The 21,320-nt window shown below is 37.9% G+C and overlaps 1 protein-coding gene across 4 annotated transcripts in view; it reads right to left on the bottom strand.

The window, feature by feature from the left end:
- Positions 1-21,320, bottom strand: part of LOC106053733 (zinc metalloproteinase nas-36-like) — a 71,668-nt gene that overhangs the window by 16,520 nt on the left and 33,828 nt on the right. For all 4 annotated transcript variants that reach the window (XM_056016054.1, XM_056016053.1, XM_056016056.1 and 1 more), the window contains exons 3-16: positions 19,576-19,677; positions 17,755-17,938; positions 17,220-17,346; positions 16,545-16,617; positions 15,935-16,066; positions 14,855-14,926; positions 14,462-14,585; positions 13,402-13,527; positions 12,540-12,652; positions 10,555-10,697; positions 10,321-10,436; positions 6,449-6,596; positions 4,163-4,251; positions 113-189 (exon numbers count right to left, since the gene is read on the bottom strand). In XM_056016054.1, the coding sequence (XP_055872029.1) occupies positions 113-189; positions 4,163-4,251; positions 6,449-6,596; positions 10,321-10,436; positions 10,555-10,697; positions 12,540-12,652; positions 13,402-13,527; positions 14,462-14,585; positions 14,855-14,926; positions 15,935-16,066; positions 16,545-16,617; positions 17,220-17,346; positions 17,755-17,938; positions 19,576-19,677 (1,626 nt within the window). The remainder of the gene's footprint in view (positions 1-112; positions 190-4,162; positions 4,252-6,448; positions 6,597-10,320; positions 10,437-10,554; positions 10,698-12,539; positions 12,653-13,401; positions 13,528-14,461; positions 14,586-14,854; positions 14,927-15,934; positions 16,067-16,544; positions 16,618-17,219; positions 17,347-17,754; positions 17,939-19,575; positions 19,678-21,320) is intronic.

The raw sequence follows: 21,320 nt of genomic DNA on the forward strand, positions 1-21,320 counted from the left end.
AATAGACATGCACCAGGATACTGCTCCAAATACCACCGTATCATCCATAAACATCCTGATGTCTGAATTGAATTCAGAAACAGCAAAAGGAAAGAAAAAAATGGAATGTTACCTCACTGGTGGTAGCAAACATTGTAGTGTCCACTTCCTTTATGTCTTGACCTTTCGTTGTCTCTACACGGTCATCAGCTGTTGATGCACACAAAAAAAAGATGTATATCGTTACATGTAAAGTAGAAACTGGAAAATATGATCTAATGTATAAATATGTAACTAATGTATAAAGATGTATCTAATGTATAAGATTTATCTAATGTAAAAATATGTATCTACTGTATAAAGATGTATCAAATGTATAAAGATGTACCCACTGTATAAAGAAGTATCTAATGTAAAAAGATGTATCTAATGCAGGGGTGGACAACCTTTTTGTATCGAGGGCCGCATTGAGAAAATGGGAATGGAGGGCCGCATATATATATATATATATATATATATATATATATATATATATATATATGGATATAGATGTATATATATATGGATATAGATATATATATATATAGATAGATAGATAGATAGATAGATAGATAGATAGATAGAGAGAGAGAGAGAGAGAGAGAGAGAGATAGGTAGATAGCTAGATAGCTAGATAAATAGATAGATAGATAGATAGATAGATAGATAGATAGATAGATAGATAGATAGATAGATAGATAGATAGATAGATAGATAGATAGATAGATAGATAGATAGATAGATAGATAGATAGATAAATAGATAGATAGATAGATAGACTTACAACTTAGAAAAATACGCTAGCTAACTGTAAAATGTCTTTTAATTCATATTTATACTTATCTTCTTCTTATCTTATCTTATATAATACAGACGTTACTTAAAAAAGAGGATGATTACGTCCTACGCGTCATGCATTCAGTCATGCATATTAACCAATTCTGCCAAGTCACTGGTTTTCCTGGCTAGCTCAGGCAACCCATTCCATGTTCTAATAGCACTAGGGAAGAAGGAGTATTTGTACAAATTTGTCTTAGCATATGGGACGAGGAATGTGCCTTTATCTTTGTGTCTTTCAGAGTATTTTATTAAATTTTGTTTTTGTATTTGAAGATTATGGTTCAGTTTTTTATGTATAATTGCTACTTTACTTTTGCGTCTTCTGTCCTGAAGGCTTTCTAAATTTAGTGATTTTACTAAGGGTGTTACTCTAGTCAAATGTGAATATTCGTTTGTTATGAATCTCACTGCTCTATTTTGTGTATGTTCCAGTTTCTTAATGTTTTCTTGAGTTGAGGGGTCAAAACAGAGGATGCATATTCTATTATTGGCCAAACCAAGGTTAAATAACATTTTAGTTTTATTGTACTATACATTCACTTTTCCTTTTTTCACATTCCCCAGTGGCGTAGCTAGAGAATATGATGCCTGGTGCGGTACCTCATCTTGATGCCCCCCCCCAAAAAAAAAAACACTAATTAATAACTTTGCAAAACCTTACTTTTTTGTTCAAAATAATATGTATTCATTAATCAAATATTGTTAATTCAAAAAAATCGCTTTTACATAAACATACTACAAATGAATTTGTGCATCCTTTTAATTGGTCCCCAGCCTAGGGATCGACATTTTCAAGGCTCCATTCGAGCTTCAACTCGGTGGGCTGAGACTCCAACGTGAAAACACGCCAAAATATCTAGGGGTGACCTTGGACAGAAAACTGTCAATGTTCCAGCACGTCCAGGAAGTTGAAAGAAAAGCCTCGGAGAAGTTAGCGTTACTAAGAAAGCTGGCCAGCACAAAGTGGGGTGACAAAGCTTACATGTTACGCACATTGTACTTAGGGGCAGTCAGATCACAAATTGAGTACAGCTATACAGTTCAAGGATATGTTAGTAAAAGTGCCCTCGAATCACTCGACCGAGTACAATCACATGCACTAAGGTTCATTTGTGGCACCTTTCGGACAAGCCCAACAAACGCTGCTGAAATCTTAACAAACGTGGCCCCTTTACATTTAAGGAGGGAGAGGGCGGTACTTACAGCCTACGAGCGCTACAAAAGGGGCGACTTTAGGCTACCCACCACAATCTTAGTGCAACAGTGGATTGAGAGGAACCGCATAAAAATGCGATCGTTCCTCCACATTGCGGCCAATTTGTCTAAATCAGCTGGGCTCTCCATTGATAGAATTCCTATTAGAAGAATTAGTACTTGCCCTCCGCGGAGGAGATTCTGGCCCCACAAATAAACATGTCCCTTATAGGACAAGAGGGAGCCACCAAGTGGCGATTAACGCCTGCCATACTCCAAAACTTGGCATCAGCTACACTAAAGTCCTACCCATCAGATGCCATTTTCTGCTATACCGATGGGTCGGTAATGAGGGACCCCGATAGATCTGGGTATCGGGCCCTTATATATATATATAGTCTACCCAGACCGGACAGAACCAGATATGCCGATTTCTCCGTGTGAGCTTAAAATGGTTTTGAGGCGCCAGCCTGACTAATCAGCCTTGAGCACTGTTCATCATTTTTTTTACGTTACAGTATTACAATTAACTAGTTAGTTAAAAAAAAAAAAACTCGTAGAAAACAAAGGTTAGCTTATTTTAAAATATTGACATTACAATAGAATTATTTCCAAAATTAAACTATAAAGAATCATAAAGAAATGAATAAACTTAGACTATGGTTTAGAGCTATAGTTTAGAAATATATTTGTAAACTCAATATCTAGATTAAACCAATGGACTAAACAATGAAGTAAAAAAAGGTTGGCCTATCTTCTTCTTTATATTACAGAGCATTGATCAGTGTAGTAACAACATGTGCCGTGTGTCCGAAATAAATGTAGTAAATTAGATTCAAACTGTTCTATAGCTTACATTGTATGGAAGAAATAGTCAAGGAGATGAAACAAAATAGCGACATGACTAGTTTATAAATCGTTAGTTCATGTTTAAAATACAGTAGTTTATGTTTGTTCGTGTCCATACAATTAGTCGTTTTTACTGAAACGCTCAGGGAAATAGGAAATTAATACACACTGGGGGAGTTTTGGTGCCCCTCTCCACTTGGTGCCCTGTGCGGCCCGCACCACCCGCACATTGGTAGCTACGCCACTGACATTCTCAAATGAGGAATTACAAGAGTTTGCAATTTCTGAAACCAATGTTACGTTTTTCTTTTTTAATTTGCTATTGTCTTTTTATATCACAGAATTTCACCACAAATATATACAGCTGTACTTAATGTGAAGTATTTAATTGCTTACACTCGTGCGTAATGTTCCGCAACTGTGGAACTAGCTTACAAGTTGTTAAACTTGTGAGTTGTTACTGCTGTCAAATTACAGTCATTCACCATCAGCCTGTGATTACACTTGTCTATTTTTAAAAAAATGCTTTTTAACACAAGTACGTATACCCAAATAATGTTAAAGCTTAGCAGCAAGGTTTTTTATAGTGTGGAAATGAAGCTTCTGGCACCTAAAAACTACCGTGGAAGTACTGACTTAAACATCTCTTACAGGTCATAATTTGCACGGAGTTATGTTCTCTGGAGCTGACTACGAGGTAAAGAACTGTTACGATCCTGTGTTAAATTTTTAAAAAATCAGTAGCCGCGTTACAATATGAACACATCCAGGTCCAGACAAATTTTCTGACGCGCTATTTCAAAATATACTTAGGGTGACATGGATAACTTTTAGACCCTCGACACTCTATGCGGTGCAAAGTGTAACGAATAGTAAACTATAATTTAAAGTACTTTTGCACAATCTTTTTCTTCACGCTGGGCACTGGTCGTAAAAAAAAAGTAAAAAAGTTTCGACAGCCGTAATAATGCGAAAAAAAAATTTTTAGAAAAAAATTAAGTTTCTGACCTGTCGAAATTCGTATTTATTTGTTATCTCTTTAGTGGAGGCCCTCTCTTGTGGAGACTCCGGGTCTGTAGCCCCGCCTACCCTACCCTAAATCCGGCCCTGTGTACTAACAAGAACACACACACAAGAGAGACAACTCTATGTGAGAAGAGTTACTCTACAATTATTGTTTATAAAAAAGACGTAGCTATTGCCACGACTCTTGTGTAATAAAGAAAAAAAAGTCGTTTGCAACTCAATGAAGATCACTGACCTATGCATAATCCGCCTTTAACAGAGAAGCCTTTGCAGCATCTTTGTACTTCCACTTCACAAGTACTTGCCCTTGAATGTTTTCTAGGTCTGTGACATGCAAGTGAAAAGAGAGAAACAGATCAAAGTAAATCTTTTCAACCAAATTTTAAAATTTTGTTTTAACTTTAAAAAAAAAAGAATCAACCATTAATTAAACAAATAGTTTTTAGGCCAGAATTGTGTATTATTATAATATTGTTACCATCCTCTATCTCAGTCAGGACAAAAGTTCGTTAAAGGGAAACAAGTCATTATAGTTCTCTTTTTGTCACTCTTTTTATTTTAATTAAAAGAAAGTAAGTTCCCCTTTCATACCAAGAGGTCTACAGGGCAGATGATGTTAAGGTCATTTGTATCTGTGGCCAAAAGTTAACGAGCAGGATGTCATGTGGCCAGCACAACGACCGTTTCTCACATTGAATGATACCCTCAAAATGACATTTTTTTTTACTATATAATTCAGGAGATTTGTATGTGTTTTCAAAAGGATTTAGTAATTTTCGGAGATTGCCAGGACTTTTTTCGTATATTTTGCAATTTCAGATTACCAGGAGCTCCTGATAAATCAGGAGGCCGCCGGAAATCAGGTTATAAGATATAAAATGGTTTAATTTAATAATTTATACCTAGAATTAGCGCGGGACCTATGAAAAGGCGGGACCCACTGCGGTCGCATAGGTAGCAGTGGCCTAAAGCCGGCCCTGCAAAATAGCTGCGTATGCTACGCCGTGGGTCGACTAGTATATATATATATCTGTTTACGGTGGTATTTGTTAAAATCAAAATCATTGCCCTTGTCCATCGAGTTCAATTATTTGTTTAGGACACAAGTCGAGAGATAGATCTCGTGAATAAGGAAGAGGCTCAATACGTTGGAAACGTAAGCTGTGAACTTGGCCAAGTGCCGAGGTGCTTGAAGGTGCTAGAAGATTCTTGAATGTGCATTATCTTGGCTCCTGTGATAGTAAGTGTGTGTGGTTTGAGTGACTAGTAGTGTAGTTGTGTGCCTGTGTATTAATTGACCTGTTGACTATCATTGTGCATGGATGAGTAAACAGCAATGAAAGTGTGTAAGTCAGGACTGTGTAGGCCTAAAAGTGGGTCAGATTCACAAGACGCTGGAGTAAATGAGACGAATAGAAGACTAATGAAGCAATGTGTTAATTGATATTCTAGTTGTTTTTTAGTGTTTCTATTACAATTCCTTTTGTTTTCTTCTGCTATATGTAACCGTTTTCCCCTATTCCTTTCATTGGCGTATAAAAAAATGTTGCATACTGTATTTTTTTAAATATTATTGCATGGTTGGTCTTGCGAGGAACACTTATTTTATTATGTCTTGTCTGTTTGGTCCTCAATCTCATCACCCTGTTTTATTTACATTTCAATATTATTACACCGGTAAAATTAAATATATTTACGTAGAAAAATCAATTTTAAAATAAATTGGCAAGAAACACGCATAATTTTTTTTAACATTCGAGTTGTAATGAACAAGGTACATGGACTTCACAAATAAATATCCCTTAACATTAACATGCCAAAATGCAGTGGTTCTCTCAACCCTTCTATATGGATCTGAGACATGGGTATTACACAGAAAGTTCTGAGACATGGGTATTACACAGAAAGTTCTGAGACATGGGTATTACACAGAAAGTTCTGAGACATGGGTATTACACAGAAAGTTCTGAGACATGGGTATTACACAGAAAGAAACTAAGACTACGTGATCGCTTTCACCAAAGATGCTTGCGCTCCATCATGGACATACGGCGGCAGTACCGCACTACAAACAACAATGTCCTTGAGAACGCCTGTATGGACAGTATAGAGGTACTTCTTATGGGCCGACAGTTTTCAGAACGAGACAGCTGGAGGTCACTTACAAAGGCCGTGGGATACACATTTGAGACCTAAAGAAAATCCGCTGCCAAGGACAGGCGCAGACGGCGAAAAGAAAATTTAAATGGACAACCGGCGGACAATGGTTATGCCTGCGCTAGATGTGACAAAATATGTAGGTCACAGCTGGGGCTGCGTAGCCAAAGGAAATATTGCATTCCTCATTAATCTTCGGATTTGAAGACTAGACTTAGTAGTATCTTTAACCACGTTTTATAAGATTTATAGTTTTAAAAAATTCACTCCAAGATTATCTCTCGGTAAGTATTTGGTTATAGTGTCAAGGAAATGGTCTCTCAATGAGTATTGGGTTTAAGTGACACTTCTGTTTGATACTTACAAATATTTGTTGCAGACATATGTCAAAGGGCTGTAAACTGGACATGGTACAAACTCCATCTTGTACCATTCCTGTCTGCAGGCGGTGGCTTGGGCCACGTGACAAGGTTTCTGCGGATAAGGAACGTCGAAGCAGCCTCCACAGGATTCTAAATATACAAACATATAAACATGCATCCTTATGAAAAAAAAATGTTTAATCTTCAAATATTATCTTTCTTATAAATTGCAGACGCTACTTCGAATGAAAAGATAATTATGTCCTACGAGTATCCTTATATCAATCTGGTCATGCATGTATGATAACATGATTTAAATAGGGAAATAGAGTTATTAAGGCCTTTAAGGGACATCAAACTCTACATTAGTCTAAACTACTTTGAACTTTAAACCAACGAAATCACCATTCCGCCGGCCTTTCTGAACAATCGTTCTGACTGGGAGGGATCCAAGCAGACACAAATGGATCACATCGCTATTTCCAGTGGCTCGAATCCCAAGACTCTGGGGACGAGAGGCGAAACCGAATTCCGAGCACACCGGAGGATCCCATCTATTTTTCTTCAATGTACTACAGTGTCCGTGCGGGCGTCCGGTTCTTTGGGTACCTCAACGGGCAACTTGTTTGCTACTCTATTGGCCTAGTCATCTCCCTTGACGAGCCTTTCCACCAGGCACCAATGAGGGGCTTGGTAGCGTTGCCTGACTGCTACCCTCTCCAACAATTGCTATTTACAGTGACGTGGGTGGTTCTTGTTGGCTCTGACTAAACCCAAATAGAGCCTTACTGTACTTAATACATAGGACGATAAGAGCAGGGTTCTGACTGAACCCCAATAGAGCCTTACTGTACTTAATACATAGGACGATAAGAGCAGGGTTCTAACTTAACCCCAATAGAGCCATACTGTACTTAATACATAGGACGATAAGAGCAGGCTTCTGACTGAACCCCAATAGAGCCATACTATACTTAATACATAAGACGATAAGAGCAGGGTTCTGACTGAACCCCAATAGAGCCATACTGTACTTAATACATAGGACGATAAAAGCAGGCTTCTGACTGAACCCCAATAGAGCCATACTGTACTTAATACATAGGACAATAAGAGCAGGCTTCTGACTGAACCCCAATAGAGCCATACTGTACTTAATACATAGGACGATAAGAGCAGGGTTCTAACTTAACCCCAATAGAGCCATACTGTACTTAATACATAGGACGATAAGAGCAGGCTTCTGACTGAACCCCAATAGAGCCTTACTGTACTTAATACATAGGACGATAAGAGCAGGCTTCTGACTGAACCCCAATAGAGCCATACTGTACTTAATACATAGGACGATAAGAGCAGGGTTCTAACTTAACCCCAATAGAGCCATACTGTACTTAATACATAGGACGATAAGAGCAGGCTTCTGACTGAACCCCAATAGAGCCTTACTGTACTTAATACATAGGACGATAAGAGCAGGCTTCTGACTGAACCCCAATAGAGCCTTACTGTACTTAATACATAGGACGATAAGAACAGGCTTCTGACTGAACCCCAATAGAGCCTTACTGTACTTAATACATAGGACGATAAAAGCAAGGCTTCTGACTGAACCCCAATAGAGCCTTACTGTACTTAATACATAGGACGATAAAAGCAAGGCTTCTGACTTAACGTTTTGCATCAGCTTCACAAGAGACTAAAGTTTTTAAAGCACAATAGTTCAGTTCTGATCGATGCTTTTTTTTTCAGTATATATTAAAAACCTCAGAACAGCACTTACAAAGCTCAGCAACAACAGCAAAAATACTGTAATTCAATGGATACCAGCTCATATAGAACTAGAAGGAAATGAGAAGGCTGACACACTCGCCAAGAGTGGGAGAACTAACACACTAATAAACTCTGCACTCTATCCAGAAGAATTGAAGAAATTAATCGTAAATAAAATAAATGAGAAATGAGCGAGCTTTCATCCAAATCACAAGAAAGATGACGCCTACTATAAGCTATCCTGACAAGACCAACGTCTAATCTTTCGACTCAGGACCGGACACAACAGAATGCGACAACACATGTACCGGAAGCTCAAAATTGGAACCAGTGAAATCTGCCCATGTGGAGTATCACCAGAGAATGCAGACCACGTCCTCCAAAACTGCTCTCTATACCAAGAGGCCCGTATAAGACACTGGCCCCAAATCACCCCAATAGAAAGGAAACTATATGGAGAGCTCCCTGATTTGGAAACCACTGCGCAGTTCTACTTATCTGAACACTCCAACATAACAATGAGAACGAAGAAGAAGAAGTAGAAGGTGAATTATGATATAGAGCTCTACTTTCAAACAATCAATGTCCTAAATGTTCCTGCCATAACCAAAATGAGGCTGAGGTGTAGGATACAATCAATTACGGATACAGTGGTCTTTACATTTTTAGTAGATGAAGTATTATTTGAGATAAGCCTTTTCAGGATGTTGGAAATAAAGTGTATCACTTTACTGTTTATTTATAACATTAATTCATGGTTTTTTAACAAGTTGACAGATACCGCCATATTAGACAAGAGAAATAATGACTAAAATAAATATATGAAATAAGAACATATTTAGCAAAGTAGAGTACATTTACAATGTCTACTAATTTCTTATTAATATTAATAGCATTATTATTATTATTACTGTTTAAAAGTGACAATATAAGAGCCACCTTTATTAAATAGATTTCACACAACAGTATCAAAGAAATTTAATTTAAAGGTAATAAATGGATCTTGAGGAAAAGTATGCAAGAATTAGAAACATTTACATTTTTTACTCAACACGTTTTTCTTTTTTTCCTTTCAATAAACCAGTTGAGCCCCTATACAGAGACGTAGCTAGGGTGGGAGGAGGAAAAGAGAGAATTAGAAAATCCCCCAGGGCCTCAACCAACATTACATATTAAATATAACGCAAAATGCAGGGGCCCCCAAAGAGGTCAAGGCCCCCAGGGCCACCAAATGATGGCAAATACCTAGCTACGCCACTGCCCCTATAGGTCTTGGGTCCAGGCGCAATGATCCCTTTGAGCCATTGTTGCTATACCACTGGGCAATGTATCTGATCTTAGAATATGAAAAATGAAATCGTCAGCCTTGGCTTTGGCCACATAATTCCATTGTGTACAGGAGTCCAGAGATGAATAGAATAGAATAGATCAATGTATATGTATTTCAAGCGATTTAAATACTATAAAGAATTTTTGACTGTAGCAGACTCTGTCGAAAATAAAACGGTGACAATTGAAAGATCTGTATTTTCTCTTAGATGCGATGAAGGCGTAACCATTATTGCTTTTAAGAAATTAGCTCATTTGGGATAATTGACATTCCAAAATAATTCAAATTTAAAATTTCATGTCTTTTTTAGGAATTGGAACTCTCAACCATGTGCATCTACATCTTTATGATGAAACAATTTTATAGGATTATGATCAAACTGAAAGAAGTATATCTCGTAATCTTTAGAAGAGTAAAGCTCCCCTTTCAGATCTTGAATTCTATGGGGCCCTCTGTTAACGAGGGTGTCATGTGGCCAGCACAACAAAGAAAAAGGCTTTTACTTTCCCCAACTAATGCTAGGAGCTCATTAGAGCTGAGTAGACTACGAGGCGCCCTAAGGATCCCGAAATAAAAAATTCAACTTTGAACAGAATTCGATCCCGGGAACCACAGCGCGGAAGCCAAGCTCGTTACCTCTCAGCCACTGTATCTCTCCTCTTAATGTTTAACCAGATAAAAATTTGGTTAAAGAAATATTTGTGGAAACTGATAACTTGGGTTATCTTTGTGTGCAGTTACAAATCTGGCATCAATCACGGCATCATTTACCTGCAAAAATTTCAGCGCTGAAGCCACCAATTCCGTTTCTTATAGTTTTAAAGATGAGTACCATAGCATTACCGCTGCTGATTATTTTAGTCTGGGGCGCCAGGCCACAACAGAACCTGTGGTGAATTAAAAATATACTTCATACATCTAGTCTGGGGCGCCAGGCTACCAAAATAAAAAATTAGTAAAGTTTCAAGACATTTCCAACTATCTTATCAAACGAAGACATGTTACCTGGCCCCGGTGTATCCGAAACTTAAATTATACTTGATCTCCAGATAATCCTGGCACACAGAGTAGTTGGAGACTGGACAGTCCAGATGCCTCATAAAGTTGTCTGGTTTTACCTCTAGATGTATCCTCATACCTGGACGAGTCTGAAATGTGAAGCCTACAAATAAATCAACGATTCCTTCGGAAGAACATTTATGTACTAGCACATCCTTTCACTAAATGAATATTATTATTATATAAAGTAAAGTAAAGTTCCCCTTTCAGACCTTGCAATCTATAGCGCAGATGATGTTAAGGTCATCCGTTTCTTTAGCCAAAGGTTAACGAGCAGGGTGTCATGAGGTCAGCACAACGACCAACCGCCTATACTTTCCCCAACTAAATTCAGATAACCATTTAGGGCGACCTAAAAATTATGAAATTCAAATTACCATTCTGAACCAAAATTCGAATCCAGATTCACAAGTTCGTAAGCCTAACCCTTTAGCCACAGTACCCCAATTATTATATAAGGTTGGAAAATATTTATCCTAAACAGGTAAATAAATAAAGAGAGCTTTTCACTCGACTCTTTTAAACAGCTAAATTGAACAGACTTTATTATCAAAAAGACAATACGATAAGCAGACGTAGAATCAAGCAGACGCAGAGACAAGCAGACGTAGAGACAAGCAGACGTAGAGACAAGCAGACGTAGAGACAAGCAGACGTAGAGACAAGCAGAGACAAGCAGACGTAGAGACAAGCAGACGTAGAGACAAGCAGAGACAAGCAGACGTAGAGACAAGCAGACGTAGAGACAAGCAGAGACAAGCAGACGCAGAGACAAGCAGACGTAGAGACAAGCAGACGTAGAGACAAGCAGACGCAGAGACAAGCAGACGTAGAGACAAGCAGACGTAGAGACAAGCAGACGTAGAGACAAGCAGACGTAGAGACAAGCAGAGACAAGCAGACGTAGAGACAAGCAGACGTAGAGACAAGCAGAGACAAGCAGACGCAGAGACAAGCAGACGTAGTGACAAGCAGACGTAGAGACAAGCAGAGACAAGCAGACGTAGAGACAAGCAGACGTAGAGACAAGCAGAGACAAGCAGACGTAGAGACAAGCAGACGTAGAGACAAGCAGACGTAGAGACAAGCAGAGACAAGCAGACGTAGAGACAAGCAGACGTAGTGACAAGCAGACGTAGTGACAAGCAGACGTAGTGACAAGCAGACGTAGAGACAAGCAGACGTAGAGACAAGCAGACGTAGTGACAAGCAGACGTAGTGTAATATACTAAGTCAATTCATAACCTTAGAAACAAGGCTTTATTTCAATAAAACACGACTGATACACACAATAACACAGTACAGACTGGTCACGATTCACAGACTACGATAATGCGAACACGATTACAAATACTAGCACGATTACAAGCACGGGTAACACACAAGTTCATTTAACGATCACTCCACGTAGAGACAAGCAGACGTAGAGACAAGACTATGTTTAATCTGAAAAAAACTTAGTGCAGTGTTTTACAAACGTTTACTATTAACTTGCTCTAGACCTAAAAACAAAACAAAAAAAAAAACTTTCGCGGCTCTTTATCCCGCATTATTTATTGCATGCTTTTTATTTTTGCAATAGTTTCTTCAAAATAAACGTTTTGAAAGATGTATATCACAAAACAGTATCAAAACAGTATGAAAGGTTCTACTTAGAAGACAAAACAATAGTAAATAATATCGTTTTTACTTGATTAATACAAATGTGATTTTGCAACTACAATGCGAATATGAAAGATTTTTTTTTACTTGATAAAAAAAAGCATGTTCCTGCGCCCCCCCCCCCCTAAATGTCAACACGTGGCACCCTACAGTTTGAGAAAAGACTGACATGCAATGACATTCTTACATAAAAAAAAGACACATTGACACTTAAGCATCAAAACAGACATATTGACAGCAAAACAAGAAAAACAAAAAGCACGTCTCACCTGAAAGTGCCAGTTACACTGTGTGCTGCCCACGTAAGCCCATGGATAACCAGGCGATCTGACTGTATATCTCACCCCACTGTCTATGAACAAAGGTCCTCCACAGTTGGCCCCTGCATGTTGAATGATAAACAAAAAGTCCTGTCGTTTTTTACTTCGATATCATTATCACTTCTATCTATTTTCTCGAAAACCACCTGCCCCCCCCCCTCTTTTTCAACACGAAAAAAAAGAAAGTAAATTATAAGGAAAAAAAAAAACAGTTTTTTTCTATTACTATTTTCGAAGTCCTATTTTTTTTTTTTTTTTTTTACATTTTTAGAGGATCCAAAATGGAATAGCTACTATAAGTCTTATGTGGTCTGTCTCTGTCGATCTGTCTCTGTCGGTCTGTTCGTCAGTCTTGTTTTGTTTGCGAGAAAGGGGGGAGAAAGAAGGAGTTTCTGACTGAAGGTTACCGAGACAAGTTTTTTTTTTAATTTTAATTTGCACGACTTGAATTCGAACTCAAGGGAGTGAAACCTACTCAAACCAATACACTAACCACTGTGCCAGCGAAGTTCTTATGAAATTCAGAAGGTTTCATGGCTATCTATTGTTGGCGACGACCTAATTCTTTATACAAAAGTATAAAGGGGACTAATTCAACTTATACCACCACATAAGTCGAGTACGATTTCTTTCCCTTGTTCGATACCAAACAAAATAATTAATTACAAATAATTAACCAACTAATTGTATAATGGTTTTTATTGATTCTTTGTATGTCAAGCAAAAGAAATAAACATTTCAACTTGATTGAGCGTGTAATTGTTTGGTAATTTCTGTCGTTTTTTTAAATCTATTTTCATACTCTACGTACCCACAGATGAAGCAGGTGATTGACAGACTGTGCCGCTAAGACCATCTGGACAGCGACATCGACCGCAATCTTTGGGGTCAGGGTAACCATCATGAAGACAGGGCATTGTGGCAGCAGGACAAGAGTCTGAAATAAGGAGGCACGACAGAAATAGAATAATGGTCAAAATAAAATAAAAAATGCCGGAAGTACGTGTACACTGAAGCGCTATGATAATACAGTGCGCTCCATTCTGACCCTACGATCTATGGAACAGATCATGCAAAGGTCTTCTGTTTCCTTGGCTCATGTTAACGAAGATGCCATGTGACCAGCACAACGAACCAACGACTTAATATAATGCTAAAAAAACAAGGGGAAATAATGTGTTTATTGTGAAAATTCTCAAGTATCCCCTTCATTCTACACAACATTAGACATGCATCACATATGTTATTTCCTAAGCAAATTAAACAGCATGCAAAATAAGGCATACTAACTTTCTCACAATATGTTTGTTCTGTTCAATATATATATATATATATATATATATATATATATATATATATATATATATATATATATATATATATATATATATGGGAAATCAATTAAAAGTCTATTAGTATAATTTATACTTTATATACCTTGTAACATTATTTATTACTAAAAATGAACATATATAGTTAATGAAAACTACTGCCATTATATCTGTTTGACTAGCATGAAGCCAGATCAGTGTAAAACAAACATTATATGTCACATTTACCCTCAAGCTCATTAAGAAAAAATAAACATATGAATATTATAAAATTAATTTTCAGGCACTATGTTGATTTCCAGGTTGGTTTCAAAGAGTTGCCCTTAGGCTAGCTTTTATGAAATTGTTTTTATACGAAATAGAAGCCCACTGGTAGTTTTCGCTGTAACCTGCATATGAGTTAAACTGCAACACTGGACGAGTAATGTACTACAATAAAACTACCCCAGCCATCACTAGGAATACAGTATTAGTCAAAGTAGGTGGCTGTTTTAGTTTTCTCGTCCCTTTCTACTATCTACTGACTACAATATTCCTTACCTTTACAATATGCCAGGTTGGCCAACTTCACGTCAAAAAACGACATGGCCTCTCTTTGGCCAAGATCTCTTTGAAGTAACGGGTCACGTGATTCTAGTGTAGGACGTCCATTTTGAGAAAAAAACTAGAAAAGACAATTAAGGAAAAGCCAAAAGCAATTATTCTTTATTCAAGGTAGTAATATTCTTATTTCAGAGATGATGAACTCATTAGGAATACTCAAACCACTGTGGATAGCTTTATAACTTAACCCTTGAAGAGATTTAGTACTGTTAGTAACTGTTTAACTAAAACATTAAATGATTGGGAGTCGACTGAAGCATGACTATCGTCAGTGGCTTTCGAATCACAATAGACTTTAAAAAAATATCAATTCTGAATTATCGTTCCTACCGTTGAGCCATAGTGCATTATAGAGCCCACATCGTAGGGTACGCCCATGTTGTCCATGTCTCCCCAGTTTTCCTGACGAGGATAAAATGTAGTCAACAATTCGAATGATATATTAAATATGTCATATATTTACATATTAATCAACTTAGCAAGGTGAAGGTTGGAAGCCATCTTGGCGCCAAGGAAACAAAGCGTGTGGTCATCTTCAATCACAAAGGAACATGTTCATTGGTTAATCAAAGTTTGTGACATGGTGTACATCTAAGCAACATCTGTGCTTACGTCAATTTTGTGTAAATATTTCTCTCTTTTTCTGTCACTCCCTTTCTCTTTCTCTATATTTCTTTTTCTTTTTCATCTCTTTCTCTCTTATTCTTTTTTGTCCTCTTTTTCTATTTCTTTCTCTTTATATATTTCTTTCTCTTTATATATTTCTCACTTTTCTCTCATTTAAAATCTATTTACTATATATTTCTTCCTTTCTATTGTTCTCTTTCTCTCTCTTTCTCTCTCTCTCTCTCTATCTATGTATCTATCTATCTTTTTCTAACTCTCTCTCTCTAAGACACAAGTAACTCCGAATTAATAATAAAAAAATAACATGTGTGTATTGGGTTATGGCTCCAGAACAGGGAGGCCGCATGCTGAAAAACTCGGATTCTGTCCCTTTGTGTTCTCAACATGTGCTGGCGACATAATGCCCCCCACCCACTCCAAACCGGCCACCATGGAATAAGACATATCTTACTTTATCATCTGTGCGTGAAGTAAAGTAAAGTTCCCCTTGCAGACCTCGTGGTCTATAGGGCAGTTGATGTAAAGGTCATCTGTTTCAGTGGCCTTGGGTCAACGAGGGTGTCATGTGGCCAGCACAATAACCGACCGCTTTCACTTTTTCCCAACTAATGTCAGGTACCCGTTAGAGCTGGGTGGACTTTGAGTCGCCCAAAGATCTTGAAATTGAAAATCCCAGGGGGCCCCCAAAGAGGTCAAGCCCTCTCGGGCACCAAAACGATGGAAAAATCTTAGCTACGCCCCTGGTAATTGGGATGAAAAGAGTTAAAGAGTTGAAGAGCTCACCCGTTTGAAATTAAACTCCTCCCCTCTCTTGACGTTGTCTTCAATGTAAGTGACGTAATCGTCTCGGTCAGGCCTGGACTGCTCATGCCAAAAACCAATGGCGTGACCCAGTTCGTGGAGAAGAATACCTTTCTGGATATAGAGAACAAAAGAATATAGACAAAGAGATTGAACAAAGACTTTACACGCAGAACACAATCTCCGAACTTAAAGCAAAGAAATGAAACAACATAAGTAAAGAACGTACACAAAGAACTTAAAGAACACAGGCAAAGAACTTAAAAACATAGGCAAAGAACTTAAAAACTTAAAAACATAGGCAAAGAACTTAAAAACTTAAAAACATAGGCAAAGAACTTAAAAACTTAAAAACATAGGCAAAGAACTTAAAAACATAGGCAAAGAACTTAAAAACATAGGCAAAGAACTTAAAAACTTAAAAACATAGGCAAAGAACTTAAAAACATAGGCAAAGAACTTAAAAACAGGCAAAGAACTTAAAAACATAGGCAAAGAGCTTAACCAAACAGCATAAAACAAAACAAAAACTGTTTTCTCTAGTTGAGCAGTAATGTAGTAGACTCTAAGTAGAGACTGTTCCTTGCGTTACCTCAAAACATCCTTTAGCTGTAGAGATTTCTTGAAGCTGGAAGGCTTTCTCCCGACCAACGTATGACCAGCACCTATAGAGGTTAAAAGTACCAGTGACAAATATATTCATTCATCATAAATACACACACATACTAAATAGTTGATAGAATGCTCAAAGTCATTGCAGCTCAAAGAAGGAGACTAACAGTAGTATGTAGAGGATTGGGTGGCCGAGTGTTAAATTTCTAAGAAAATCTTTTAGAGCCATTTTTGAGAACAGCTTTCCAGGTCCCTTGATCCATGTTCCTGCAGGTTCCACGAAGATCTCACTTGAATAGGGGTATTGTAATGACGTTTTGTGTGCACGTTTAGATTACTGTTAGGTTTTCTCTAAAACTAACATTCTAAAACGTTTTGAAGTTATACACAACTCTAGACCAGTATCTACAGACCAGTATCTATACAGTATCTATAGACAACTCTTGCTACAAATCTTCCAGGCCTTGTCAGTCACTAACGTCATGATTATTTCTTGTTGCTTTAAATGTTGCCTTTAGATGAACTAAACAGAAAGATTTATCTTCGATCTGTTCGATCCCAATAAGCTCTTAATCATTGGAATGAAAGGGGAGGGGGGGGGGGGTCTTGTGTTCGCTGAAGAGAGGAGGCAGGCGTCCTCCACCCAGTAACTCACCCTTCGTCTTTTCTGAAGTCCAATATCGGCTTGTTGGGATAGTCCAGGCCGACCTCTTGAAACGTGATACAGGTTAGGTCGGTGAGTTCTTTCATTGCAGACAGAATGACGGCCTTCTCTGTCGCATCTGAAGTGGAAATATTACATCTAGTCTTTAAAAGCAAAATTCAGTTTCAGTTGTGTAATATCTAAAAATTTTTATGATATAAGTATCATTACAATAAAAAAAAAATTGTTACATGGGCTTTAAAACTTTTTTTTTCCGGTAATAAAATAGGTTTATACGAAGATCCACTGCTATGCACTGAGATATTGCTAAAATTATAGCTCAATCATTTAGTTGGCAACAGTGAAGATCAGGTTTATCGTTCTTGACACTAGTTATTGTTAATACCGCTTTTGAGGTTATGACAGTGGTCAGTAATTAACAAGGGTGAAATGAGTAACAAAGGTAGCGGTCTCAAACAAAGAGCACAAGTTTTGTTGGTTCTTATATAATGCCGAGGATAACACGCCAACTTTTAAGTCAACTTACTGAGAAAATATTTATGGCTGTCGTTAAATCTATATGGAATAGGAAGCGCCCATTTCTTGTCTTCCTCTGATGTCATTTTTCTCTTCTTTCGGCTTCTGGAAGAGGTCAGAATCATCTCGGCTTCTTTGGCTGTCAATCTGATATCACCTTCAAACAACACTTCACTCGGGAGTTTGTCAGTGGTCTGGAAAACAAAATTTGGATTGTTCATTCGGAATATGTTTCTTATTAAGGACGAAAAACGGAAGTAAATGTCAATCTATATGGATGTAGAGGTTTGACCCACATTTCAAAATTAGTGTATTACAATTTCATATGGAAGTGAAGTAAAGAACGAAAAACTATGGAGGAGGGGGGGTAGGAAATACAGGTACGTTGTTTCGGGAGGGTCTCGGGGTCTTGGGTTCAAATCCCTGTAAAGACTGTAATGTTGAGACTTGGGATATTTAGGACGTCACTGAGGGTACCTGAAATTAGTTGTGGAAATTAAAGTTCGGTTGGTCGTTGTGCTGGCCACATGTCTGGGCCTCCTTTACTGATAGAACGACTATAGTGCGTCTCGTAGAAAGCTTCTTTTTATGTTGCTGTGGAACCCTCGTGAGTGATCCCCGCCCAATAATATCGCAGGTTAGATAAGGTGGCATTCGCTTTGGTGGCTACATGACACCCTTTTTTTACCGTCGGCCATAGAAACAGATGACCTTTACATCATCTGCCAAATAGATCGCAAGGTCCGAAAGGGGAAGTTTTTTTTTTAATTTAATTCTTATCAGTTGACCTTTTTTTTTATTGCCCATAGTCATCTACCCTGACTATGTCTATGTGTAAGCTTTGCCTGTTAGTTTCTTTAAAACCAATTGTAATTCCATTCCATACTCTCAAACAATATGTGCTTTTAACTGCCAGGGTCCCCGGGCATCAGGTCAATGTCGTATTATAGCATTGGTGACTCCAGGCACCTCCTACTTTATGGGCCCCTGACCTTAGTTTAAACTATTCAATAAGCAATGCCTTCAATTGAAGGGAGGGGCGTGGCTGAATGGTTAAGCGCTTGGCTTCCGAACCTGGTGTCCTGTGTTCAAATCTCGTTGAAGACTTTTGAGTTTCGAGATTTTTAGGGCACCCCTGAGTCCAGCCAACTCTAATGGGTACCTGACTTTCTTTCGTGAAAGTAAAGGCGGTTGGTCGTTGCGCTTGCCACATGACACCCTGTTCGTCAACCGTTGGTCAAACAATCAGATGACCTTAGCATCATCATCGCAAGGTCTGAAAGGGAACTTAACTTTTCTACTTACTTTTGTACTCTCATACATTAGGTCATCCTACAAGATAAATAACTGACCGAAAACTGAACTAAAACACAAATAGAACTATTGTTAATTATTGCTAACATATTTTGGTTTGTGAAACATTCCCATTGAATCTAAATCTATACACGCCCTAAAACATTTGTATTTAAATATGTATATATATATATATATATATAAAAGCAGGCGTATCTGGCTGCCCTTGTCTACCATCCAAATGTGTGGAGTATTGTCAGTTCGACTCAAATCCGATGACTTTCGTGGGTGTGGGCGAAATACTTGAAGATATATCTTAGTTGAACTTCTATCTCCCCCCCCCCCCACCTTGTCTTGTAAATGAAAACGGCCGCTCCTCGAGTAACAAGTACATTTAGAGGTGTTTCTTGAAATTGTATTTCCAGGTGAGAAGTTGTTGGGAGGTTGCAAAGCTAAAATCTCTCCCAGCGCCCCACCCATTTCCGCACTCCCCCCTTCAATAACACACACACACACACACATCTGTACGATAACTTACCCTCGATGTATTGTAACCTCTCACCATTTCTTGTTCAAGTTTCTGTATAATTAAGCTGACTTCTTTCAGGTCATTTTGACTTTGTTCAATTTGCGTTGCTGTCTGGGGAAAGAAAAACAACAATAAAGACTTCAAGTTCAAAGTTCACTTTTGTTTTTGGGAGGGGGGGGGAGTTTCAGAATCGTTGTTTTATTGTAGTGCATTAAAAGTTTATTTTCCTTAGGACTTTGGAATATCAAGAACAAGAGGCCCGTTTATTTTTTATTTTTTTTATTTTTACAAATTTAAAATGTCCGTAACCATTTCTCTCGGTCAGATGGGCAGAGTTCAGAAAATTAGAATGGACCTCATTCACCAATCGTAAACAGACAACATTTAGCCTCGTGAGTCTCTATCTCTTCTATACAAATGAAATAATACACACAAAATTATCACGTGACTAAATGTTGTTTGTTTACGATTGGTGAAGAGGTCCATTAATGGAAAGTCGCAAGGCCTCTTAAGTTTAAATATGACTTTTCAACACCGTATTCTGTATTTACAAACCAAATAGGTTCCTACTTTAGAAATATGACCAATACTAATGAACATTTAAAAAAAATGGTGTAAATTTTTTTGTTGGCTATTGCGGCCATATTGGAAGTGTTATTTATTTATATTTATTTATATTTTATACGTACTTTATTTTATTGCTGAAAATAACTAAAGTCCAACTAAAACCTATTTGCTGCTCTTGAGGCAATGGTTCTCATTTGTCCATAAACTTTACTGGGGGCACTTCCAAGAGTTCAATTACAAATCGCTCTCCTGTGATAGTAAGTGTATGTGTTTTGAGTGGCTGGTAGTGCAGTGTGTGTGTGCCTGTGTATGAATTGGCCGTTTTTATGACACTTGTGACAGGTTTCCCCATAAGCTGGGCACTGACGTGGTCTGTGTTCCTTGCCACAATAGCTACAACTCACATTTACTTTTTGTTCTTTTAAAGCTATTGGTAGCTGAATTCACAACTAGTACCCCACTTTCTTCATTCTTGAGCTTAAGCTGCCATTCAGTTGCCTCAGCTGCCCGACATATATTTTCAGCTTGTTAAGGTCTAGGTCTGGTTCTCTCAAAAGTCTTGCTCGGATGTTCTCATTCCTTATGCTACCAACTATCATATCCTTTATTAGGGAATCTTTAAGCAAATCAAACTCACATGTCTTTGCCTTGAGTTTTATGTCAGTGACAAAGCTGTCAAATGACTCTCCTTCATGTTGAGATCGCTGGAAAAGACATGTCTTTCAATGGTAAAATTTTTTCTTGGTAGACAGTACTTCTCGAACTTATGAAGAATGCAGTGAAGTGTATGGAATGACTTACTAATCTCACAATCATAATACTCATTATCCGTCCAATAGAAAAAGTTATAGACTTGCACTGCTTCTTGGCCGATCACATGCAATAATGTCATAGACTTCTCTGCTTTTTGTATCCAGTCCACTTGCTATCGAATATATCTGAAAGGATTGTTTGAACCTTTTCCAATTTTCTGCTACGTTGCTATTTAATTCCAGCGGTTGTGGCAGGTGGAGTCGGTCCATCTGACACCATGTAATAGACCCACTAAACCAACACGAGCTTCAATAAACACAATGATTTTATTAGTCTCTATTTCTGCTCTTTACTCCAGCCACTTGTTCTCTAAACTGACTTCCTTTTACACACAGTCCTGACACACTGCTGTTCACTCAACCATGTACACTCAA

This window comes from Biomphalaria glabrata, chromosome 17, assembly GCF_947242115.1.
Source record: "Biomphalaria glabrata chromosome 17, xgBioGlab47.1, whole genome shotgun sequence".
Taxonomy (NCBI): Eukaryota; Metazoa; Mollusca; class Gastropoda; family Planorbidae; genus Biomphalaria; species Biomphalaria glabrata.